General features: G+C 37.8%; 2 protein-coding genes across 5 annotated transcripts; one reads left to right on the forward strand and one right to left on the reverse strand.

Annotated features, from left to right (window-relative positions):
- The first annotated feature begins 779 nt into the window (after positions 1-779).
- On the forward strand, positions 780-8,891 carry LOC149020023 (ribulose-phosphate 3-epimerase, cytoplasmic isoform-like). Of its 3 annotated transcripts, none has more exons than XM_089148037.1 (8): positions 780-1,029; positions 1,739-1,743; positions 3,492-3,554; positions 3,658-3,764; positions 3,873-3,970; positions 4,620-4,712; positions 4,819-4,860; positions 8,355-8,891. In XM_089148037.1, exons 1-8 carry the CDS (start codon positions 910-912, stop codon positions 8,508-8,510), a joined length of 684 nt encoding a protein of 227 aa, XP_089004163.1. In that variant the 5' UTR covers positions 780-909; the 3' UTR covers positions 8,511-8,891. The 3 variants fall into 3 exon arrangements, with proteins under 3 accessions (XP_089004163.1, XP_089004164.1, XP_089004162.1); XM_089148038.1 differs by having other exon boundaries at positions 899-1,029; positions 1,739-1,769; XM_089148036.1 differs by lacking the exon at positions 780-1,029 and having other exon boundaries at positions 1,739-1,807.
- Positions 8,892-9,272: 381 nt separating this feature from the next.
- LOC149020024 (ribonuclease J-like) lies at positions 9,273-25,522 on the reverse strand. Of its 2 annotated transcripts, XM_089148033.1 has the most exons (17): positions 25,270-25,522; positions 24,555-24,783; positions 24,271-24,394; positions 23,919-23,975; positions 20,759-20,950; positions 20,606-20,683; positions 19,515-19,697; positions 19,292-19,372; positions 17,742-17,807; positions 17,542-17,634; positions 14,933-15,058; positions 14,546-14,659; positions 12,637-12,732; positions 12,424-12,521; positions 11,858-12,309; positions 10,320-10,762; positions 9,273-9,906 (listed from the first exon to the last, which is right to left on the reverse strand). In XM_089148033.1, exons 1-17 carry the CDS (start codon positions 25,373-25,375, stop codon positions 9,808-9,810), a joined length of 2,637 nt encoding a protein of 878 aa, XP_089004159.1. In that variant the 5' UTR covers positions 25,376-25,522; the 3' UTR covers positions 9,273-9,807. The 2 variants fall into 2 exon arrangements, with proteins under 2 accessions (XP_089004159.1, XP_089004161.1); XM_089148035.1 differs by lacking the exons at positions 24,555-24,783; positions 25,270-25,522 and having other exon boundaries at positions 24,285-24,391.
- Positions 25,523-26,853: the final 1,331 nt, after the last annotated feature.

The following is a 26,853-nucleotide window of genomic DNA, read 5'->3' on the forward strand; positions in this document are numbered from 1 at the left end:
TTTTCAACTCAAAAGGTGGGATTGGGTTATAAAATAATGAGCCTGACATAGTCGACTCAAATTAGGGTTTATCCCTCAGGCCAACCCAATTCTATATTAGTTAAATTTAGCTAAAATTATTTAATACCATGATAGTATATCAAAGCAACTTTGTTTAGTTGGTGAAATACAGCTTGCGACAATTGAGTCATTGGTTCGATTTTACTTGGTAACAATAATATCATTCATTTTGTTTTTTCACTAAAAACTAGTATCAGGGAATCAGGCCAATCCGACCCTATCAGGGTTAATCAGGGCCAATCCGATCCTAACACGATTAATTAGGTTGGGCCCTATTAAGGTTGGGTTAGAGTGGGAGATTTTTAAACCTTTGACAGAGTTAGATTGACTTGGATTTCAATTTCAAGCTCCAGAGTAGGGTTAGGGTTCAAGACTGGCTTGGCCTAACACGTGGCACCCTCAAGTTTGCTGCTTTTGTAAAGGGACACCAATAGCAAATTTAGTTTTTTTTTTTTTTCCTTCCCGAAAAAGAGATAGGTAACAATAGTACCAATGTGTTATATGATCGTATCGTATCGCGATTCGGGTGTTATATCCAAATTAAATAGTTCTAGGCAGATGGTTCGGTCCATATTGGATGGCTCCGACCATTTCCGCGGGAATGGTATATTTTACAAAAGGAGCGATTCACGGTCAGAGGTAACAATTATTATTTTATTATATTAGATTATTACACATTATAAAAAGCATTTTTTTTCTTTTTGTTCTCTTCACCCAACTCCCACCTTTCCACTTTTCATTTTTGAATTGAAATTTTTTGTCTGCAATTTTCCTTTCGCGTTCACGGGAGCCGATCATTCGTTTTCGTTTGAGAAGAGAAGCAGGAGTGATTGTTTCATTAATTGTTCGATGGCGACTGCAACAGCTAAAATCGCACCTTCGATGTTGTCATCTGACTTCGCAAATTTGGCATCGGAAGCACATCGCATGTGTCAATGTGGCGCCGACTGGCTTCACATGGATATCATGGTACGTTTCACGATTCCTTTGTTTGTTCTTGTTTCTCTTTTTCGTCTTATCATCCATCTTCCATGTTCTCCATGTTCTCTTCTCTTATTTTGATATCTTGTGTTGTTAATTAGAGTTCTTGAAATTCTTATTGGAAACCCTAAATTCGATCCCATCTTGCTTGTTTCGGCTGCAAATTCTATCTGTCAGGAATATTCCTCGATTTTTAAACTCTTTAGTCCGTATTTATTGAATCTATGAAGATTTGAGGAATCAGCGATATGGTCTTGGTTGACCTGAAGCGTCTCTCAAGACTCAAGTCCAGACAAATTCAATTCTTCACCGAGATTTGAGGAGTCCGCGCATTTGAACTCTTGTGGAGTATTTACTGACAGTCTAGTTGGAATCTTGTCAATCAACTAAAAACAAATACTCTCTTGCGCCGAAAAGTATCTCATGAGCTATCGTGACTAGCGATGCTTAAACTATCCTCATAATGGCTTATCTGAGTGTGTTCTATATTGCTTGCGCCTTGTTCATCCTTTATGATTTATTTCTCACAGAGTTGGCAGTCAAATAAATTATCACGCATTTCTCTGTACCAGTCTGTTTTTAAAATTTGATGTTGTGCTTGAATCTTTTAGGAGCAATTAGTTATGTCATGTTGGATTAGATTTTTGACTTATTTGGCTAACGATGCTAAGTCACTGCTTTGTCATTTCAATTGCAGGATGGGTAGGTTCAACTGTTGCTCTTCTACTGTGATACCTTGGACTCTCTCTCTGCGTTTTGATCATTTGTAATGTATTCTACTAAAAGTTCTTGCAGTTTATATATGCCTACAACATTCCTATTTGAGTCTGAAAGATAAGTTTAGGATTGAATGATCTTTCAGAGGAGGGTTTAGTCAAATCAATAGGTTATGGTCAAGAGAATAGTGTCCTCTCTTTGTTCTGAGAGGCACTTTAGAAGAAAATCAGATTCTTTGATGTTAAGTGTATTATCATCAAGGTGTGTGGGTAATGGGTGGTAGTTAGTTAATCCCAAAAGGATAGGGAAAGATTGTGGGTAGGACATAGGATAATGGTGATCTTGCATGTTCTTGGATCCATTTCACATTTGAAGTTTGGTCGATGTTTATTGTATTTCTTGGCCCAAACATCCGAGCAAATTATGAAGATTGATTTTTCTGCAGGAACAGCAGTTCTACCTGTATTTAGTGTCCACAATTTTTGAACAATGCCAAACTCGTTGCATGTTGTAACTACTAAAGAGAAAACTGAAAACATCAGAAGGTTGTTGAGTTCCCTCACAAGATTCTAGGGATACCAAATTCAAAAGATATTACTATTACACAAGCAGGTCATCAGAATTTAATTAAAAAAAGAAAATATATATATAGGAGGGTGCCTAGAAATAATGACAACAGCATCCAAGCTTTACCTCCTAGAAGTAACATTCCAGTATATGGATTTTGCATGTGGAATAAGGAATACTAGATATATCTATAACACCTTGACCCTGTCATAACTCATAACTAAATGGGTCAGGTACATTGGCCACTGAGCTCTATTCGAGGTCATACTCGATTCAAGGCTCAACCAATGCATATCTTTCCTGATGACTTCCCCTAAGGTCATTTTAAGTCTTTCTCTAGCTCTTTCAGTAACTTCAATCTCAATCAAAACACTCTTTACTGGAGCATCTAAACTCTCAAAGACTTTCTCCTAGCTTATCATATGGGCCATTGGATGTGACACTTCAAAGATGTAATATGTAATAGAAATGAATATTATCCCATGTGGACTTAAGGTGGCTGGATTTTGAAAGATCAGATATTTAAATAGATCAGAGTGAGATCGAAATCAATAAATGATGTTTGTGTCATTAAGTTTTTATTATGTTTTGAATTTTGAACCAATATATGTTCAAATATTGGAAGGGGTGGGACTTGGCACAATGGTTGGTGGACCATAGATGCAGCCTAAGGTCAAGGTATCGAGACAGCCTCTCAGCAAAATTTGTTGGGGGTAAGGTTGCATAGGAAAATTGCTCCCCTCCACCTGGATTTTGCTTGTGGGAAGCCTTGGCACTGGGTTTGCCCTCCTTCTATATGTGCAGATAGCCAAATATTGGGGTTAGGGAAAATAATTGTAATATCTTTAGAAATAGTCTCGTAATGCTAATTTATTCGCAGCCAACATCTAAGTTAAAACCCAGAAACTCTTCAGGATACTGTCATTCAAATATTATATAATTGCCAAATATCACTTGAGGATACTTCATCCAAAAGATATATAATTGATGGAATTTTTTTTCTTTTTTCAAAGTACTAAAATGATAATCTTTGTGGATTCATAATCTTGCCTTTTGTCCTGTTAATGATAACTGATTGCAAAAATAGGAGGTTGGAAAAGGTGTGCGTATCTTATTTAAGCTTTTCAATGTGGTTGTATTTCTTACAAGCATTTCATTATTGCTAGGCACTTTGTCCCAAATCTAACCATCGGAGCTCCAGTGATTGAGTCATTGAGGAAGCACACTGAGTAATGCCCTGTTTTTCCTGCAGTTATTAATGTATCTTTATCCTTCCTAATGGGAAGTTCATAATTGTTATGTAAGATAAATGTATGTGATACTCTTTTATAGGCTATTCCTGGACTGCCACTTGATGGTTACAAACCCTATGGATTATGTGGAACCACTGGGAAAAGCTGGTGCTTCAGGTTTTACTTTCCACTATGAGGCAGCCAAAGGTGAGTTTTCACGATTTCTAAACTATAGGCTTCCTTGCAACCCCTTTTATCTTCTTTGTCTTTCATTTTCCCGTGTTAATTAATTGATTGTCAAGCAACTTATTGCAGATAATTGGCAAGAACTCATTCCTAAAATCAAGGAAAAAGGCATGAAGCCTGCAGTAGCAGTAAAGCCAGGAACTCCAATTGAAGAAATTTTCCCTCTTGTATGGATTGCCTATTTCCATCCCACACTTTCTTTTTCCTGGATATACTACTCATTTTAGTTTTGTGAGTAACATGTTCGCTGTGAATTATGATGTTTTTACCTGCCCACTTTTGCAGTTTCTGATTAATTTTATTTTAGAAATTAATAGTTTCTGTGGTAATAATAAATATGTGTCAGACGAAGTGTCTTTTGAAATGGATCAAAATGTGCTGGCATGTGAGTGTGAAAACCAATTTGTCAAGAAAAATCATGATTTGGGGTGGGGGACAATGAAAACAGTGAGAGGCTAGGAATCCCAATGTGTTACTTCTTACGGGACAAGAGACCAAAAGGTGATACAAGAAACGATATGTAACTTAAGTGTCCATGATAAGGTAGCTTTGGGAAAACGGATAAATATTATCTGATCTGTTCTTCTGTTGGTTTTTTTATTTTCCACTATAGTTGCACTAATAGTGAAATTTACTTGGCTCAATGGAATGTTCAACTGCTAAACTTAATTCAGTGCGGACGCCTTAGGCACTGGGTTTGCTCTCTTTTTATATATATATAACCCGATATAGGTCTGTTCAGTGTCAAGCTTAATGCTACTTTTGATTTGGAAAAACTTTAAATCAAATAATATGTTGCAACTTCATGCTCTGCAGGTTGAGAGTGAAAATCCCGTTGAAATGGTCCTTGTTATGACTGTGGAACCTGGATTTGGTGGTCAAAAATTCATGCCAGAAATGATGGAGAAGGTCAATTGTATTCTTTTTTGGTGGAAATATCAGTTGTATTCTTAACCATGTTTTTCATAGTAACTCCATTTAACACTCATTAATCTGTCTTTTTTTATGCTTTCAGGTGCGTACATTGAGAAAGAAGTATCCCTCTCTTGATATAGAGGTAAGATGTACTCCAAGATTTGACTTCATTATCATTACTTATATATTACAATATTGTTCCTTGTGAGGCATGTCTTCTTCTCTTAGGAGAAAATATATATCTTTGTAAGAAGTATTTCTGCGTGAAGGTAGTTAATCAATTATGGTTTTTAGAGAAAATTCAGTCTGAAGTGAGTGATTTTCATGAAGGGCTAATGGTTTTTGAAAAATTTTGAGTGTCTGATGTTATTAATGTTCAGCTTTTGGGCCTTTCCCACCTTATAAAGAGTTTTCACATGTCAGTCTGCGAAAAGGATGGTCTGCCTCTGTTATGCCTGCATAATTCTTTCCTGCACTCTGAATAGATAGCCTGCCCACAGGCGCTCTCCCTATCCTTCTCCAAGCGCAGAGAAAGAGTTTCATGAGTTCATTCTACCCTATCACTTTATTTAGTTCCATTTCTTTTTTCCTATGTCAAATCTCATCCTTTCTCTTACCCTTTTCCTTTGACTCATCTCAACTTGTACCACATGATGCATTCTTTATCTTTAATCATAGATGGTCGTTCCTCCTCTCACCTGCTGGTGCTTCTGCTAAGTTCTCACGTCTTAGAAATTGTTTATATCCGTTTCTATCCTCTTAACCTTAAATATTCATGCATTTCTACATTTTTGTGTAGAGCCAGGAGAACGCATGCATTGCTGTACTTTAATGTAGATGTTGTTTGTGTATTGCCCTATAGTCAGCTTTATAAAGCATTTTGGATCATCTAATCATTTCATGTGATTTTGCCTTTAGTTTAAACATATTTGTTAATCTCAAGACATTCCATAACCAACAACCCTTTTGTCTTTCCACACTAATTCTTTGAATGTCGGTGAAGTGATGTTATTTCATATGTACCCGAAATACATGACAGATATTGAAAATGACAATGATTAGAACACTCCCATCTTATTTTCAAAAGTGCACCTCTTCTTTTACCCTTGGCATAAAAAATTTCTGGAATAAGACGAGCATCCAAGAAAAGATCATGTATTCTAAATAATCAATGGATGTGCTATTTGGACTGTAGTCTCTCTTCTCTCTCTCTCTCTCTCTCTCTCCTACAATCTGTCTATCAGTCTATCTGTCCACCTATACTATATATATATATATATATACACAAACAAAATTTAGGCTGGAGAGTAGCTATGCCAAAAGAGGGGAGACTAGCTGCTAGGAACTAAGTGAAACTTCAGTCCCGTTGGATTGCCAACAGTAAAGCCTCTGCCAACACTTCACATAAGAGTGGCCCACAACATCATTTCACGCTACCTTGTTAGCCATCCTGGAAGAAGACGAAGAGCAGTTGCTAAATATACTCTGCTCTACTCTTTAGCTCATTTTAGATCCTCCTTGTTTGAAGCATCTCTCAAACTAGAACTCTATTGTCAGTTACGTTTCTGGGTACTAGATAAATGCAATAACTACTAGCTAGTTCAGGGGATAAGATGGCTGCCATCTAGCTCGTGCAAGGATGGAGTTACATAATCTGTGGGCCTTATGAACCATGAGTCTGACAGAGTGACGGGTCACTCGAAAATTCCAGTAAATTTTAACCTTTCCGTTTCTGGCTTTTATGATTGTCTCTGCGGGAACCAGCTTAACTATGGCTCATACTTTCCCATGGTTAAATGTGAAGAGGTGTAGGCCGGCCTGATGTTGACACGTGTATTTTCATTTTCCATTGTTATTGGAAATGCTGTCCCTTCCGATCAAGATATTTAGAGGCACTTATTTACGTTTGTAGAAGGGCTCTTATTGCGGTCCATTGTTATTGAAAATACTGTCCCTTCCGATCAAGATATTTAGAGGCATTTATTTACATTTGTAGAGGGGCTCTTATTGTTAGAGATAATGGATGCACATCTACGAACAGAGAATAACATAAGCAAAGCACACAAGAGGGATTTAACGTGGTTCAGCAAAACTCTGCCTATGTCCACCAAAGAGAAAAGAAGTTTTACTATTTCCAGGAAAATCTCACACCACTCTCACAACCACAAAGTGTTACCTTTTGCTCTTATCCCATCCTGAGGATAAGGATGGTTTTCTCAATCTACTACTGGGATTGATTCCCCAATCTCCTACAGAGATTGATACCTATAGGTTATCTCACACAGAGACTATTTATAAGGAAACCTAAAACCCTAATCCCAATGTAAGTATAATTTTACCCCAGTATTAATAATTGACCCAAACTCTGTTTCAATTACAAATACAACCAAAACTATAATTACATGGACCCACAGAATACAAGACACGGACACCCAAACCCAACACTTATTGCGGTGGATGTGCAATTATAAGTCTTGAATCGCACCCAATGTATTACGGGAAACTTATTTCCTCTCTAGAACCCACTAAATGATCTTTAAGTTAAAATGACCACTCATTCATCCTCCTTGTTCTGTAAAGGTTTTGTTGTAAAATTAGCAGATAGATTGGCAATGAATTCTCCCCTATAACTGCTTCCATTTGTCAGTTTTGTAGGCACTGGACTATAGGGTTCTATTTTAAATACCCAAAGGCCAAAACCAACTATGCTTGCATGCACGATGTTGGTTATTGTTGTAAATATGTTTAAAACTTTATGTTTATTATTTTATATTTTTATATAAATATATGTTTTAATCATGTCTTTATCATATGGTTTTTATTTAGTCCCGCCTCGGGTTGAAAGGAGCTGATTATCTCGTTTATATAATGACATTATTTTGGGGTTAAGGATTGAACCATGTGCAATGGGAACCAAGCCTAAATCCTATTTTGACCCACCCATGGTTATATAGATATATATTAATTAATATTAATAATTCTATATGACTTGGGACTTGGGTCATAGGCCTTGATATGGAAGGCCCATTTTATCATTGGCCCTAATTCGAAAAGCCCACTGCTGAGTGAAAACGTGGAGATGCCATTAGAGAGTCACTTTTCTTTAGGGAGATCAGCTAGATAGGTGCCTTTTTATAGGGAGTTAAAGCTGAATAAGTACCCTCCCAAAGAGAGTTGACATTACCCTTTACCCACTGCCTTTGGAGCTCTATATAAACATATTTTCGAGTTCATTTTGGACACTAAATTTCCTCCCCTTTCTTTCTCTCTCTCTCTCTCTCTCTCTCTCTCTCTCTCTCTCTCTCCCCCCCCTGTTGTTATTCTATTGAGCAATGAACATAACTTAATTACACCTTAAGTAACCTTTATGGGGTGCCACTTTAAAGGTTTGGGCTGCCTGATCTTGGGGTGAAGACACAATTGGAACCCGTATTGTACAATTTGGGTTGTTTAAATACCTTAAAGAAAGTACCAACTTTGGTACGTTTCAGCTCTGAAGAAGTATTGTGATTACAACAACCATTCAAGTGTTCATACAGATTCTTCAGCAATTTTCAACAGTTATTTCTTACATTTTTTGCTCCTAAAATCTCTTGTATTTTTCTGATTTGAAGCACGATCTACTTGGACATGTAGGTGGATGGTGGCTTGGGAGCTTCGACCATTGATACGGCAGCTTCAGCTGGGGCAAATTGTATTGTGGCTGGAAGTTCAGTGTTTGGAGCTCCAGAACCGGCCCATGTCATATCTGTTTTGAGGAAGAGTGTGGAGGGTGCGCAGCAAAAGAGTTAACACCGATAACCGCAATGTGGTTAACCTGGTAATTATTTTCTATTAATAATCTTTTTATCTGTACAAATTATCTGGGATTTGATTTTGTATTGGTAACGGAATGGCCAAGTTTTCATCAATAATTTTCGTGCATTCTACAGTCTGTATGATGTATCGGAACATGAGTGTAATATAAAACACATGATTTTGTCAAAATGAACCTTTACCTGGTTCTGTTTTACATCGCCTGCCTCTCTACTAAGAAAGAGGTACATCATACAACCAAATCGATCACAAGTATTGGCCGTATATGTAAAACTGACGGGGCTGGGATTCAAATTGGGTTTTATTCTTTTAACTATCGTAGTATTCTTTAATTAGTTACTTGGTAATGTTACACAACTCATGTTACCGTTAAGAGTTTTCCCACTCTATTTAGGAAAGAAGGGGTTGGATATGGTTGGTTGCCCTTAAGCCCGTAGAAAGACATTCCTGTTGAAGCCTATATGGTCAGTCATGCATGTCTCGTTGGTAAATCAAAAAATCCATCTTCCACCCTGTGTTTGATGCTACATTCACCGGTCTAATCAGTCAACGGGCTTTAAGGACAGATTACCATGCCTCAGAGAATTTCGTCATGAACAAAATGCTTCGTGAATTTTGCATACAAAATGCCTGCAAATGAACTCATCAAAGAAAACCCAGGAGATACCATTATGATGTTTGCGAGAATCAACTTTGATACCTCTAAATCTTGGTTTTGAGCTTCAGGATGAATCCATACCAATTGGAATACCCAGGATGCTTCTTGGTACCTTGCATCTCCCATTGATGATGCATTTAAGGCTTTGGAAATATACAGATTTCATGTTTCTGAAGAGCAACAAATGCGATGGTTCACGAAAAGCCAAATCGTCCAGAATGCAATGCAGTGCACCCATAGGATGTACTCTGCCCAGTTATGACCTTTCTTAGTTTCCACCGGCTTTTGCTTCTACTTTTCTATTTTATTTCATTTGTCACCAGTGACATTCCCAAATATAGAATATCACATTACCTGCAATGCTGATCAAAACAAGATATAATCACCACCTATCATAATACAGATATTCTTCCTACAGCGGTGCAAGCGGTGCAAGCGGTGTACATTCACAGACCCACTGTCTACCCAACGATTTCACTGAAAGGCTCCTGGCTTTAGAATAAGTTCATCCAGCTCTCGTTCTTCTGAAATCATCACATTGAAAGAATGTGACGCAAGTAAACCACGATCACCACCAAAAATTTGTAAAGCCCAACAATGCCACTGCCCAGTCGCTCATTTTGTAGCTGCTACCTCACGATCTGATAAAATGTTATCCATCTGAGAAAAATAAGGCCAACCTTTCTTGCTTTTGCTTCCGTTCTTGCATTCCTCCTGCTATGTGCAAAAAATACTAGATGTTAACCAAATACCATTACAAGGACTAACCGTAACAAGGACAAAATGGCAAAAAAATTATAATCCCTTCCAACAAGATTGGAGGAGCAGGGTACACTAGATTTGGTGGCAATATCAAAAACATGTTCAGGGCAAGAATAAGATCCTTGCCATCATTGTATAACTTGTCTAGTCCAGCATCCCTACCAGAGAACAAGGTAGTCTGGTGCTGGCATAGATGTTCCCCTCCCAGCACTGCAGTGTGCATAAATATGTATCACATAAAAATGGTGGGAGAAAGACTTCATAAGTCTGCCCAACAATTTGCTGTCCTCCAACACTTAAACCCAAACATTCCAAACCATATGTCCATCAAAAAACAAACCAGATTAGCAAGAAACAAGCCAAACCTCATATTTCTGTAGTAGAGATGCCCAGAGAGATTTGCATTGTGCTGGAGATCGATTTATCCCCTTGCTAAGCAACTTTGCGGAAATTTCTTCCCAAAGGACCATTCGCCCCTTCACAACTTGGAATCTGCTATCAAGTTCAGCCCGCATTTCGATTAGTTTGGTTATTTCCTCGGGTTTCCATTTGTTTCGTTTTACAGGCCTGGGAGATGACAATTGAACAGAATCATCCTCACTGCTTTCTTTACCATCCTGCCAGAGACTCAAATGTTCTGCTGGAATGGAACCATTGCCATCAGTAGATTGGTCATTACTAGTAGATGTATCAAGTGATTTCCAGAAGACATCTGGGCTTTCATTTAGTGTAGATGAATCTTCTGAGTCAGAACTAGATATTGTTGCATCTTCGTCAGATAACAAATGTTCAAATTCAGCACTCTCATCTGCATGAGTAGATGAATGACAAAGTTCTTAAAATGTACACAAGGCAGGATCAAGTACTAAAATTAAAAAGCTGAGACCTCCAATCAACCAGATATGATGAATAAGTTACACCACAAGAATGCTGTATAGGAAGCCTTGACTTTGGATCAGCCACGTTTCAACAGTGCAGTCAGATCTTAAGTTTTATGGCCCACATCTTAGGCAGATACTTGGGCAGTCAAGGGCGGGCATCCTAAATGGGCTGCATAGAGAACCTCTGTCCATTATCATTTCCAATTTGAATACATTTAAGATTTGGTCAAATGTTTTGAAAATTATTTTTTTGGGCAATGATCATATTAGAGTTGGTCTAGGAGTAGCTCCAATAAGTGATAAGCTATGCGAAAGTTGTTTGAGATGGCATGACCACGTTCAACAGAGGCTTGTGAAAGCCCCCTGTACGTAGAAGTGATGAAATCAAAATTGAAGGAATTAGAAGAGCTAGGGACAGACCTAAGACAACTTTAAGAGAAGTGGTGAGAAATGATATAAATAGCTTAGCCTTGTATCTAGCATGGCCTCAAATAGAGCTGATTGGAAAGCATGTAGCCATCCTTGATGATGATCCCCATTTTCCATTTGTTTCCTTCAAAATGTATCCATTCCATTATAAATTTAATCACATAATCCCTAAATTATCATTCCAAAGTTACCCATCTTTGTTGTGAGTTGTTTCAATCAATATGCTATTTCATATTTTCTTAAAGAAATAAATTTGGAGAAGCTTCAAGATTGCTTTGAGAAAGAAAAAAAAAATTTAAAGAATGGTGAAAGGGCTCAGACAAAGTAATAGAGGGGGAAAAAATCAGTACAAGCTGGGGCATAGGATTTAAGTTGCACCAATCCAAAGGGTAGCATACCCATCCTATTATTGGTTTTGGCACACAGTGCAAATTGTGGCTCCAATGGTAGGATGTATAGCTGTTTGTTACCCCCCCCCCTTCTTTTTTTTTTTTTTGGGGGGGGGGGGGTCTGTGCATGTCGTGTGTGATTTGATCAGCCAGAAAAATCAGTAGATCCAATAAAATTAGAAGTAAAATAAAAACTGGTACAACCTGCAATTTCTTGCTGCGAAGCATCCCCATTTGAGAGGGTGCTGCCACTATCCGCTTCCTCAAGCTTCCTGCCTGACCTCTTTCTGGGATGTGATCCAACAATATTAATCAATGGTGATGCCCCAAAATCAACATCAGACTTGCCGGTTAATCGTGTACTGAGTTCATCAGCAAGAACTCCAGCTGTGTTCTCAACAGCTATAGCAATCACATCAGGCCTTTTACTACTGTACTTCCTTACCATCTTCCTCAGAACCTCGGACACAGTCCTTTCTATGTGAGCCAGTGGACAGCCCACCGGACAACTCGATAGTGCAGCATGAGCAGCTTTGTAGAGTGCATCTAAAAGCTTACCTTTGTCAAGCCATAAGCAACGTGTGATGATCCTTATTTTACCCTTGAGACTAGTTTGACGTAGACCATCCACTTCTTTGGGACGCAAAACCTCCATGCTGAGAAGTATGGAAACAACAGGAAACACGATATCATACCTAACAGCCTACATATACTGAAGTATATCCAGTGTTTACAGAAACACCTTATGCGATGATAATTAACTTATCTACCTGACAACTATAATACCATCCGACGCTATCCTTAATCTCTCATCAATGCAAAGTTCTGAAGATGTGCCGAATGCTTTATCACCATCGTTATACATCAACTGCAAGGAAATGGGATCAATTTGCACCTATCTCTAAAGTGTCTTTTTTTTTTGTTCTTTATTCTTTTGGGGTGGGGGAGGGAGGGGAAAATTTTAAGTTACCACCATCTCTCACCTGCAAATTCTCTTTCCCCAAGGAAACAAAGCCATTAGAAATTACTCTTCTGTTCATAAGATGAGAAACTCCCAGCATCTCACCGTTCTTTATGACCTGCAAGATGTCAGTATAGTGTATCAGATTTGTGCAGTTCATATAAATAAACTAAATAGGGGGACAAGAAGTCCCAAAATACAGACACTGCCTACTTACACGATATAGTTGGTGTATATAGAGGGATGGGTTACATGGGTGCTTTATGAACAGTGGACCATAATAACGTTATGGAGGTTGAGTAGCTTGCTAAGTTCCTTCCGTTATTTCTGTTGTAATTAGACTACTCTCAGCAAAGGTTTCCTCCAAATTATTCTTCTTCCTCATCTTCTTCTCTCCTCGGCCTTCGCTTGCCACGGTCCCGCCGGCCCCCCCCCCGTGGGCGCCTTGTGGGGCTTGCGCGCCGGGCCGCGCGACTGAAGGAGATCACTCAATACAATCATCTCATGGAGTTATTTATCAAAGTAGCTGCTGTTATTAGGCCTGCGGTACCCTCTTGGCACCAGAAACTCTTCATCTGGTTATCAATTTGATCTCACATTTCACGGCATTATTGGCCCCACCAGTCAGGAGCTTCTATCCTATATTGAGGCTGGTTTAAGATATATTTATACATACTGCAGGTTATCCCATTGGTGGTACCCACTTGAATGAATTCTGGCAGGAATTAGATTCTGCAATTACCCTAATCTGACCATCGGATACAAGTAGCATTTTAGGCCATTATCGACCCTCAGCATTAGGCTGTGTCACCTTAGTATCAAGCAGATGTAAACTCTGGAATCTTATCAGGCCCGAGATTTTCTGGCAGAATTGAATACTGAAGTTCCTTACAATCTACCTTCAAATTCAGGTGATATCTTGGGGAACTATTGTCCTTTATCATATCTTGAACCTTCAAATGGAAATCCAAGTTGTGATTTTCCTGTGGGGACAAGTTTCCTCTAATTCAGGTCAAAATCTTTCAGATTTGGCTTTTTGGTTTACTTATTGTCTGTCTGTTGGCCCTATTTCTACTTGAATCGGATATTCTCCTATCTGCATTATGGGTGATTCAAAACCAACATGGCATAGTTGCCAAGGAGTCACCCAGGAGCATTGCTGGCACTTTACTTGCTGGTTTTGCCTATGCACACCTTGTCCCTTTCTCCTCTTCTTTAACCACCTTGGTTGGCCTGAACACTGATACTATCCAGTTTACATCTATCAAGCTTACAGGTGCAAACAACTATCTTGGAGTTGCTGTTTCTATGAACAATTGAAGAGCTGAGAAGACCCTTCAAAGACTTACATCAATTAAAGAGCTGTGAAAACCCTAAATTCCTTCATCTTCTTCTTCCCCGAAGCCCGAGAACCAAACCCTAACTTGCTGTTACATTAATTCCGGCAATATTCCACCATTAAAACATAATCAGAGCTTCACTGTAAAATTACCCGACACTCACTTGACATTACCCACCAATCCTACCCCTAGTTTCCTAAAACTCTTTCTTGACCTAGCCGAACTAACTAGTTGATCCCAGATCATGGTTGTTCGATCCCTTCCAACAAGGTTTAAAGTATCCCACGATACCATATGATACTAGCTGATACGTATCCATATTTAACCCAACCGATACGATACATCTCGATACGTCTCTCCATTGAATTACATTAAAATACATTAGTTAGAGCGACACAATACTCAATACAGGACGATACGTCTCTTAAAATCACCTGACCGATACGATACTCGATACCGATACTTTAAACCTTGCCTTCCAAATCTAGAGCTACATACAAATTATATTTATGCACGTAAAATATAAGATAATAGTATAAATACCAACAAAAAAAAGAGAAAGGAAAACTTCAAATACAAGACCAAACTCACAGTTGTATGTCGGATGCCAGTTGATTTTCCAAGCAATTCATGCTCTTTCAAGAACAAAAGTTCTCCATGGATAGGTAGAAAATGTTGTGGCTTCACAATTTTAAGCACTTCCTCCTTCAAAAAAACAGATGTTATTTCTAGAAAGCATTCCACCTCAAAGAAAATGTCACTAAATATGTGAGCATGTTAGAGTGAGACAAACATACAACACCAAAGCATCTAGAGAAAGAAGCTTCATAAATCAACAAATGAATATAAATTTTTTTTGAATGTTTTTCTTTGGCAATAATTGAAAAAGTTTCAAGTTTGGTATGAAAAAAACTATAGATCAAGTTACAGAACTGCAGGAACAAAAAGGATTATGCCATAATTCACAGGTTAACCCACCAGTTCATCACGATGTCCATGACCAGATGTATGCAGATTCTCATTTTTTCCCATAACAATTGTAGGACCAATTTCTGCTATCCGGTTCAGCATATCCATCACTCGATTCTCGTTTCCTGGAATTACCTAGAAAGTAAAATCAAACAAGTGACACCTCTACAGCACACAAACTCAATGGCTCTTGCATTTTAAAAAGAAAATGTAATCAATCACAAATGACGAGAAGGACAGCCCTGTAAAATCTGTACCCGTACAAATTGACTGATCTAGCACCTCTGGCAAAGCAGGGCATCTGTGCATGGACAGACCAGACCTGCTATCCCTGGCATGCTGCCCAATACAGGAAAGGTGCATAGGGGTAGTTGCCTGGGACATCCGATTTGCACTGGATGCCCTGCTGCGCCATGGAGGAAACCACTCCTGACTTAACCATGTTGATCAGAAAATCATTACCAAAGAGCAAGAAAGAATACCAGTTACCAAGAACCAAGCTTGAATATGAGGAAGCCAATGCCTACGCTTCCATTATCTATTTTTAAATTTGAGGAGCTTGAATTGCAGATCCTCTAAACAAAGAACCAGAAGTACGTGACTGTCTGAGTGACGGTGGAGCATTGAGATATATGGGATGACCTAAATTAGATTGTTTGTGGGCTTTGTTTCAAAGGATGTTCTTTGGTAGGCCCCACTGCAAGTGAGTTTCCTTCTAAGAAAGCCTAGAGTTTTGTTCAAAATAGGGGGAAGAATATTTCTTTGTGGAAAGTAGCAGTGTGGTTTATATAGAACAGACCCTCTTACCAAAAGAAAAAGCTTATAGGGCATACCCCTAAATACTCTTTTGTGCTGTTAAAGAGTCTTCGAGACGAGCGTGCAAAAGAACAGATTTGCTAGATATATAATTAGAGCCTATAGCTCACTCAAGAGGATAGCTAGTGTTCTGTTTTGGGTAATATGAATTCTATTTTCACAATTCCTCGTATCATTAGAACATGTTGGATAGATCCCTAGGGCTCGTCACATTTCAAATAATCTTTATCATTTTATGTGTATAGACAATTTGCGAAGTCATGACAATTCTTGGATATGTCATGATGGCAAATACGATAACCAATTTTTTGAGACTTGATACTATGAAATTAATCAACATCATAATAATTATTTTGTACATGTTAACTTACATACATTTTCATGTAGTAGCTTATTAAGAATCATGAAATTCTTTCACACATAAATCACTTAAATTTAGATAAGTTGTACTGCTTTTGATTCTATTACAAAACCAAGTCAATGTTTCTTTGTGGGAAGTGCATGAAGGTCAATGAGAATACACATTGGCATTATGGGGATATGGGGCTGAAAATTTTTACTTTCTTTTATTGGTAATTTCATTTCTTTTCTACATTTCATTGGAGTAGGGCAGTACATAGCGTAGATAGAGGGGACCAATATATGGCATATAATGAAAACTCTTGTTTTTGAGGGGGGAACAGATTGAGAAAGAGCGTAGAGACGCTGCATGCCCTGTCCCCTATCATTAAAGGTGCATAGGCAAAAATTATTTATCATACCTGACACCATAGAAAAAAATTCGGTTTCGATTGAAACCGTCAAAACCTCGAAACGAAAAATTAGGAGACCGAAAAATAATCCTAGCTTTTGATCGAAACCTGGTTCAACCCAATTGGACCAACTGGTTCATGAAAAGAAGAAAAAAATCCCAAATTTCGTTGGGAACATGGGATATTTCATGGAAACTTGGGAAATTTCGTGGAAACTTGGGAAATTTCATGGAAACTTGGGTAAATTTCATGGAAAACTGGGACTTTTTCCTGCAAGTTTCGTAGCTTTTAAATTTTTTTTGTTTCTTTCATGTTTTCCCAAATACCACGACAAATACCCCCTCCATCAAGATTTCCCTATCCAAATTGTGATTCCCTCAGACTTGTTATCTTAGGCATGTTGATGACCAGACTTGTAAAGTTGCAATTGTTGATTACCTTAACAACCATAGGCATAAAATGGCATGGGATATCTATGTCTGTTGGTTGGAAGAGAGGATGTTACAGGCATAGTACTACTCAACTCACAAGATGGATCCACCAAGCCACTCCTCTTGGCACTAAATTGTACTTTCCTTTTTATTTTCAGTTACTTTGTATTTGATGTTTTGAAGTTAAAAATTATATATTGAATGTTATGTACTTGCGTAGTTAAGTTTAGTGTACTTCTCGGACAACTCTACATTGATGTTATGTACATTGAATGACATCTACATTGACTTTTTTAGCAAAATGCATGTGCCAATGTGTTTTTTATACTCTCAATTAGCTTAAATGCAGAGTCCCACCCTAAAACACTTCCTAAAACCTAAAAGTCCTAAGTTTCCTCGAAATTTTCCAATTTCTCACATAGGTTTCTCATTTTCACCTGATCAAAACTTGAGTTTCCCTTGAATTTTTTTCTATGCCTGACACTGTATTAACAAAAATTATAACTTTAAATAGAGTTGCATGGTGAAACAGGACTGGTGTATCTGGCACAATTTTGGGAAAATGATTAATTAAGTCAAGTGACAATTTGGGGTTCACAATATCAGCACAACCAGTTACCTTAGCTGAATACAAAATCACATCATCCTTGTTCAATTTGAGGGAGTGACTACCTCCATATGACGCAAGGTTCAAAGCAGCACGTGGTTCTGCCTGACACAATAACACAGTTACATTCACAAGCTAAGATTCTCAAATAGAACTTTATGAATGTTGAAATGACTAGGAGAAGTGATCCAAATTCACTTAGGTTATCTTACTTGAGAGCCCGTTGTAACAATCAGCAAATCCTTTGGAGCATAATTATCCATATCTTCCACTTTCACCTGGACAAAAAATTTAAGAGAAACCAAAGATTGTGGGGAGAAAAGGCATCAGAAAGAGCAAGTGAAATTTCCAAAAATATAAGAAATTGCACAATGCATAGTAAGGACCAAATAGAGAACAGAAAGCAGACATATTATCAGATAAGAATAGATAAATGACCATCCTTGGTTCCGACAAATACCCCCTCACTTGTATATCATATTATCATACTTGTCATGCAAACTATAATAGAGAATCATGCAATCTCAAACTTATTTGCCAGGATGCTTTAACCTGCCCTTCAGATACTATGATTACCATCATCAAAAACCAAAATGACAAATTCAACATGGCAACCCTTAATGAAAATCATTTATAGCTGCTCTCATTCTCATTCTGACATTCAGCAGTTGATTCAAAAAAATTAACCCTTAACATAGATTCTTCCCATGCATGAAAAAATATCTAAAAACATCCGAAGCACGTCTAGTTTATTTCATGAATATGCCTCCTTGATAACTTGAATCCTTAGTTTTGAGACTGCCGTTTGTACTCTTCCTAAACAACTTTTTGCAAATAGAAATGGTTAAAATCTACCTCCTGAAATCGCATATAAGTCCCATAGAACTGGCATTTCCATGCCTACAAATCTAATAAACGAAATCGGAAAACATACACATCAATTTCTCTCTCCTTTTTTTTTTTTTTTTTTTTTTTTTTTTTTTTGGGGGGGGTGTCTGTTGTAGCTTCGTGCGGGCGGAGATCAACCCAAATCAGCAGTATGTGAAATAAGCATGCACCAGAAATCACCAACCTAAGTAACTGCCTGTGACAGATTGCCAGCATGTTATACAGCACTGTAATCCTTCTAATTCATCCCACCCATGCTGTACATCAATCACAGTACCCATGGGAAGAAGCAAAGATAAGAAATGTCAACAGAGGTAAACGTCATGGAATCCTAAGTAATGCCTATGGAACAAGAACAAATTGCCAGTTACTTCTACAGTGTCAAGAAAATCCTTCTAAAATCATCCCAACTGTGGTGCATCAATAAATGTATCCATGGAAAGAAGCAAAGGCAAGAAATTTCAATAGAGGTAACCTCATGGAATGCTAACAAATTCCAGGTAGCATCACAACCTTAACCTTTTCGATCATTTCAAAATCAATGACATCAGCAAAAATTGAAATATGAACTACAAACAGAAAGATCACTCAAGAAGTAAACCAACAATGAAAATTCTTTCAATTAGCCCCAATTGTTGATGCATTATGAATATGTCAAGCGAAAAGACTAAACTACTAGCAACCTCAGAGTTCAGAGTAATAAAAAGAAGACAAAGACCACATATGACAAAGAAAATCTCCCTTAAACATAATAATAATAAATAGGAAAAGAAAATTCCTTATTTTTCCAAGCTATTAACGGATAGAAGAATTAAAGAAATGGAACTCCAACAGGCTAAAAATAGAAATGATAAAACAAACATAATTGCATTACCAAAATTGATGGATCAATTGGTGCTTTTCCATCCCTCCAAGCAGCATCCAAGTATGTCCTTAATGACATGCCCATGAATACCTGTTACACTGACAAATAAATACTGATCCGTCCATGGTCAATTAAGAAACTGTTGGTACTTCTACAAGTTTGAAGATGAACTACTGTCAGCAAGTTATGAAGAAGGAAATATTGTCACTTTGGTAAACCATTCCACACATACCAGCTTCCGGCCAGTTAAATCAGCTGCAGCTTTCACACTTCCTAGACGATGTATATTAGAGGCAAACTGTGTAGTAATGACTCTTCCTTTAGCAGCTGAAATACGTCTCAGTAGTGCATCTGCTACAACAGTCTCGCTAACAGTTCTTCCAGGTGAGAGCACATTTGTTGAGTCACTCATCATCTGAAAAGGAAGGGACAAGATTAACACAAATTCAGGCTTTCTGGCAATCTGGATCTGATCCTTGAGTTCAGAAATCCTATTTAGAATCATTATGGACCATAAAGAATATTTAAAACAAAGGCTAAATGACAAACAGTAACTAAAATGAAGTTTATAAAAGAGAAGGATTATAAGGGACATCAGGAATTGAAGGTAGAGGATAAACTTGGAAGGAAATCAAAATAAAGGATAAAAGGATGGGATAGTACATGCAAATAAAATCATAGAAACAATGGAATAACAACCGAGATGAGGACTTCAACCTTTGGATCACAGAACGAAGCAGACAAGAATAATCTGAGCCACAGATCTCTCTGAATGTTAATTAAATTGACTAGAAATGTTGGGTAACTCTCTCAAAATATATACACATACAAATGCTGTCCTTTGGGAGGTCACTGAGCAACTACAGCTTCTGGCCTATAAAACACATCTACACACTATTTTCCAAGTTCCAGCTGACATATGCAAAGTGCTGTCTTAACAATGTTTGGCAACCCAGACATTAAAAGTTTTTTGCTCATGCCCAATTGCCCATTTGCCTAGATATATTATATTTCATAGTTTAGAAAGCTATTTAATTAAAACTAAGTGCAATGCAAAAAGTAGATACTTAGCTTTGCTGTGATACATCTTTTATTGAAGTCGAAGGAAAAGAATAAAGAAATAACAGATTAGATCACCATATATGTATAGGGATTCCATATTTTTACAGGAAATACAAGGCCCTCACATAGTTGCATGAGAATCCAACATGACACAGGTGAAATGCAAGAAATCAATGAGGGGTAACTGTCCTCCAAATGGTAGAAAAGGTACCCACAGAACAATGTAGACAACCAAAACATATATAGTTTAAAGAAACTTACCAATGTAACTCCTTCCTTCGAGAGCTGCTCTAGAGTTCCACGATCAAAAACTTTCCCATCCATTGGTGATTCATCAATCTGTAGAATTAGCATCTGTATTTGAGAACCAACTCCGAAAATAGGCTAGGAAACAAGATGCGACAGAACAACCACCTTCCAATCACCAGTATGAAGAATTGTTCCATCAGCACAGCGAAGCACCAACCCACAACAATCAGGAATAGAGTGAGTAACCCTGATTGGCTCTACTTCAAAAGGACCAGCAATGAATTTCGTTTTTGTCCTGAAAACCTTAAGCCTCGATGAGAGAAAGATCCCATACTCCTTCAAGCGCTTTTTGATTAGCTGTCAACATATAAAAGAGAGAACTAAACTTTATGTACCAAATGAAAAGATTCAATGATTTTAAGACTAACTGTACATTTTGACTAAGAAAATCCAGTGCCACGATCCACAGAGAGCAATTATAATTAATGCCAACAATCGCAAAGAGTTATCTTATAGACAATTGACAATTAGGTTGTGTGGCAACTTAAGAGTTTTTATGAACTTTCAGAAATCAAGTCAAGGCATGGTAGCATAAAATTACACAGATAGAATAAAAATGCTTGACGGAGAAACAAGAGAAACATAAGTTGATCAAAACTATGGAAAATACCATCAACTAGCCTTATGTAAAGACAAAAATGATGCCTCCTACTTATATAAATTAAAAAAAAAACCCTTCACAAGAACAAGCTAAAGATGAAAAATAACCAACCTAACTCTACTCAAAGCAAAGAAAATAAAGACTAGAGTCAATGCTAATATTAAAAGCATTAACTCTGTAACTTGAAATTATGAAAATACCATTGTTAGCCAAAACAAGAGAAAATTAAAGCAGACAAGATACAGAATTCAAGAAACCATAACCAGATCAATTTTGAAGTTCTTCAATTGATTAGATCCAATTCCAAAGAAGTTCCATGCAGGTCCACATCATCCCAAAAAGCCAAAAGGACTTGCACCTAGATGATACTGGCCCAGTACTTGATCCCCCATTTTGGGCTAAAAAATATAAGAATTAGAGCAGTTCAGAAGAACAAGGTCCCATTTTGACCAACATACAATCCACATCTCGCGCTCTCCATTGATTACATAAAATACATTACTGGAGGCGCACCCCCGCCGCGTCGTCTCTAAAAACACCCGACGATAGATGCCAATCTTGGGATTACTAAGAATAGACCAATCTTGGGATTAGTGTTTGTCCCTGGATAAAGGTCAAGGGTGTGCTTGGGATTAGTGTTTGTCCCACCCGACTCATCCCAACCCATGTCTAATTTTAAACCAGTGATTAGTGATTGCTTGAGAATTGTGATATTTTGTTGGAACCCTAAACTCTAGCTGGTTCCAATATTCATTAGGATCTTGAGAGACTTGGCCCTTGGCTGATTATAAGGGTGCAAGTTTGGCCCTGACCTTCCTTGAGCCCGAATAGGGCCTGTGCTCAAGATTTCATCCCTGAAGGCGGCCAAAATATTCTAGCCCTGAATAAAGGTCAAGGGTGTGCTTGGGATTAGTGTTTGCCCTACCAAACTCATCCTGACCCATGTCTAATTTTAAACCAGTGATTAGTGTTTGCTTCAGAATTGAGATATTTTGTTGATTTTTGGAATCGGATTTACTAGCAGCTTGGAAGTTTTATTGCTTCCTTGTTTATTTTTTTATATCAAATTATTCAAATTTAAAAACAGATTAGATTATGAAAGTTTTTATTGCTTCCATCGTTATTTTATTTTTATTTTGTGTGTCCGTGCATGTGTGTGCATCAGGTTGAGAAATTACTGATATCAGACTTAACAAGGACATTAATAGTAATCAAAGCTTGGAAGTGATATTGCTTCTTTATTCATTTATTTTTTTTATATTAGATTATTTAGATCTAACAAGAAGTTATATTATAGATTATAGAAGTCTTATTTTTCTATTGTGCATCACCAGATTAAACACATGGACAATAATAATAGCTGGATACTTTATGTCAGATTTAATAATAGTTAGATTTTGGAAATTACATTGTCCAATTGTGCATCTCATTTTCAATTTACCTGAGATGCTTTTTATATCAGATATGCTAGGACCATGGCCAAGGTTAGGGACAGGGAAATGGACAACGTAGGGAAAAGGACAAGACCAACCTGTCCTCACCAGCTCAATCAAGGACAATCAAGAAGGGATTGGACTTGGCCTGGCCCTTCATGGGTTTAGGATCACAGGCAAGAATTTTTAGGCCTAATGATCAGGGTGGGAATAAGCTTTAGCTAAGAGAATTTGGGGCTGGGATTAGGTTTGAAAAGCCCAACCGAGCCCATCCCAATTGCAGCACTACTTGATTTAAGCCTACATCAATGTTGGTTCTGTTGATAGTGTATAAAAGATTGATATCCCAAGCCTGATTTTCTCTCTCCACTTCTCTTCTTCTCTCCTCTTCCGCACAAGAATATCAATCTCATTCACTTACCCATCCCTTCCATCAGTTCCTGATTCCAAACCCTAGTTTCAGTCAAATCAAGTTCCAGAGTGCTACAAGTTTTTGGAATTTTTCAACTGATTGTCAAATATATTTCTTATGGACCATTACGTCAAGATCATTCCTGCCAAGATACATCTCCATCAACTGATCAAGAGAAAAGTTAAAGGTTGGACCCGCCTTGGGCGTCCTGCCGGGCCCACGGCCCATTTCTACAGAGGATTTCCGGCGCACTTGGAAATGGAACATCGCCTCAATTGGAGTCCGATTGTCTTTCCGGGACTTCTTTCGGGGGTTCCTTGTGCCTGGGGCGTGGCTGGGCCTTCCCGTCCGTGTGGCGCCCCCTGGGCTCCTTTCTGCTCTTTTGTTGTTGTGTCGCCCCCCCAATGGATTTTCTTTACTCACCTCTAGAGGAGCAAAAACAGGCCAGTGCATAAACAGACAGAAGGACAACAACATGAAAGAAGAAAAGAGATTGATGAACCATGATATGATGATAGATCCAGGACATGTCTCCATCACAGTTTACGGATAGCAAACAATAGGCTCTTAGTAGGAGTCCTAGTAAAAGAAGTCTAATCACAGGTAAAGAAAGAAACAGAATACAATAACAATTTTAACTCCATCAAACAAGATTAAACAAGAAAATACTCTATGACACATACACTAACAATTCTAACTCTACCAAACAAACAGCGCCATGCATATACTCCCCCTGATTCAAGAACACATCAGCATAATACCACATAGTACATATCTTAACCACATATATATAAGAAAGTGACTATCCCTTTAACGCACCTCCATTGTGAAGGACGAAGCAAATATTGGGGTACATGAATCCAAAGCTGGAATTACCTGTTCAGAGAACACAAGAAGAATGGCCAATATCAAACAAACAAAACAAAACTAAACTCAGGATTCCTTACAATATAAATTCCCTTTAGTACAAGTTATATTTCATTTTCCTTGCCTTTGTAGACATGAAATTTAGATTATGTAGAAGAGTCGTGCAAAAGGATAGCTTGTTTTGTTAAATTCCAAGAAAATATTTGTTGGGGACTTGGTTGCATCAAAATCCTTCTAAACTTGCACATGTTATAAAGGAAGTTCACAGCAGGATCAAAGTTTAAAAAGTGGAAAGAAACTTTACCCAAGGCAACGCACCAATATGATCTTCATGGCCATGTGTTATAACAACTGCTTCAATTTTATGGCTCCATCTTTTGATAAAAGCTGTGTCAGGTATAATTTTCTGTACACCCAGCTCTTCATAACTGATATTCATGAAAGTAAATTAGTACAAAACCAACAACCAGAACAAGTATAAAGAACAACTTAAAAATCACGCAGAAAAGCACTTCTAGTATCATTTAAGAGAAATGGCTATTTTCCATAACTAGTTATAATCAAGGGAACTAAATTTTTAAAACACACCCGGGAAACATGATGCCAGCATCAATCAAAATGTAACGATCATAGTTCCCTACAAGCATGCAATTCATCCCAATTTCACCCAGGCCACCTATAGGAAGAACACGAAGCGGTGGGCCACCAGATCCTTCATAGAACTGTTCCAGTTTGCGCTTAACAGAATCTTCCATACTTCTCCTAGCTCCTTCTGTTCTCTTCAAATTCCTGTTTGGGACTTTGGACCCACGGATACCTATCATCGACAAAAATCAGTATAATCAATATGAATGGAGAAAGTAAACGAACATGCTGACAGGTCAAGTAATGAAAGAAGAAATGAAGATTAAAAATGAATCTCATGATTGCCACGGCTTGATGGTGAGTTTAGAAATTAAAAGCAATAACGCTATCATTTAATGAAAGGTTCAATAGGTTTTAGCAGTCGCAATAGAGAATAAATGTGAAACAAATAGAATGAAAAGTTACACAAATAAAATTGGTGGTCACAGAATAGACTTCACCAATTTCAAGAACGATGAAAAAGATAAAATCATATCAAAACCGAAGTGCAAGCAACTAAACCATCAATGCAAGAAAAATCATAGGTTACTTTTTTCTTCAAATCAACGAATCCAGTTGTAATTCATTTCACTTCTTTTGCATGAAATTATAACATCATCGAATCAGAACTCTTCCTCCATAAGAAGAGCTGGACTGAGAGAGAGTGAAAGGTAGATACCTGTATGATTAGAAACACTTGAGCAGCAAGAAATGGAAGTCTTCCTAGGGCGAGGTCGACGTGAAAGTCTACAAGGACAGAGAGAAAGAGCACTCAGAGCGGCCATCTTCTTTGCACCGTGATACAAACTCCTCGAGAAGCTCTGAATCTAGATTTTGAACTTCAACACGAGGAACTGTGGAGTTTGAGAGACTCGAAACCCTAAATAAACATTTGTTCTCAGATGCGTAGAAACGGAGAATGCCCTAGGAAACGCTGGGTTGAAAATGCTAGATTGAAGCGGGAAACAATCGCAGGGAGGATTTTGTATGGTCACCAACATAAATATCTCTCTTATCGTTTTGCAGTATCGGCATCCTTTCCAGGCATCTACTGGGAGACCACCGGCTACCCTTGCCAAGTACAAAAATAAAAATGCGAGACTACCGCATCTAATCGATATTTACGAAAACACCCCTATATACTTTTTCATCCGTAAATAAATTCTTTTACTTTTTATTAGATTACGAGGTCTTAACCGACTAGTACAGATATTCAAATTTCAAATTTGAAAATACCAAAAATGGCTTTCAAGTTATTTAATACATTGTATTATTAAATTTTTTTCCCTTTTTAGATATATACATATATATTTTAACCATTCAATTAATGTTTAATGATCATTTTTTTTAAATCATATATTAACACAATATATTAAATAACTTGAGGGATACTTTGTCCTTCATGTTTGAAATTTAAATATAATTAACAACGGCCGTATTAGTCTCTTAGGTTCAGACGTTTATTCACAGTTTTTTTTTTTTCCGGATAGGTTCGTTTATGAACATTACAAGGCGAATTCTGAATTCTGACAACTTTTGGTGTGATATGCTTAAGTTACATCCAATAAGGCTTATATCAATGTCGTGCAAGAAATGCATATGTGGTAGGAGGGAAAGAATGGACTCCACAAAAGACTAGTGAGATGGCAAGGCGAGCTTTGGAATGATTCTAGGCAGTTCATGGCAAGCCAAATAGGAGCAATCCATTATAGAGACCCCTTTCAATACCTGACAGAGTCCAACAGAGAAAGCAACCTCCACCTGCAAGTACTGTTAAGATTAATTCAAATGCTTCATGGGTTGCAGACACAGGCATTCGGGGGGTGGGGGTCATTAGTCAAAACCTTGCAGGCATGCCAATACTTGGCTGGAAAATCAGATCAGAGCTTCTTCCAGCCTACAAGCAGAGGGTTTAGCAATGCTGGCAGGACTTCTTGCAGCTCTGGAGGAGTGTTGCTCAGTAATCTGCGAATCTGATTCCATGGTCTTGATAGAATCTCTTAATGAGAAGAAAGAGCCATTGAATGATCTTTCTCCTATTATGAGGATATCCGAAAATTGGAAGAAAGACCTCTACTTCGCATGTTCATGTGACCTACTATGATTTGTATGCAGTTTATCATGACTAAGAAAGTGAGGTTTAACTGAAATCAATGAAGGAGGAAAAGAGAAAAGATGTATTAATTGATCTATGGGATAAACCGGGATTGGTTACATCAAGCATGGTCACAGGTCATTAACATCCTGACCACCCCAAAATGTT

This window comes from Hakea prostrata, chromosome 3, assembly GCF_041222555.1.
Source record: "Hakea prostrata isolate BN-2017 chromosome 3, UWA_Hpros_2, whole genome shotgun sequence".
Lineage (NCBI taxonomy): Eukaryota > Viridiplantae > Streptophyta > Magnoliopsida > Proteales > Proteaceae > Hakea > Hakea prostrata.

Bases quoted from the DNA above. Each gene is read 5' to 3' on its own strand.
- LOC149020024 (XM_089148033.1), bottom strand. From the start codon at position 25,375: ATGGCCGCTCTGAGTGCTCTTTCTCTCTGTCCTTGTAGACTTTCACGT. The intron at 24,395-24,554 runs GTGTGTTTTAAA...CATGAATATCAG, and splicing joins GCTGGCATCATGTTTCCCGG to TTATGAAGAGCTGGGTGTAC. The intron at 12,522-12,636 runs GTGAGAGATGGT...ATTTCCTTGCAG, and splicing joins TGGGGAAAGAGAATTTGCAG to TTGATGTATAACGATGGTGA.
- LOC149020023 (XM_089148037.1), top strand. From the start codon at position 910: ATGGCGACTGCAACAGCTAAAATCGCACCTTCGATGTTGTCATCTGAC. The intron at 4,713-4,818 runs GTCAATTGTATT...TTATGCTTTCAG, and splicing joins TGCCAGAAATGATGGAGAAG to GTGCGTACATTGAGAAAGAA. The intron at 4,861-8,354 runs GTAAGATGTACT...TTGGACATGTAG, and splicing joins ATCCCTCTCTTGATATAGAG to GTGGATGGTGGCTTGGGAGC.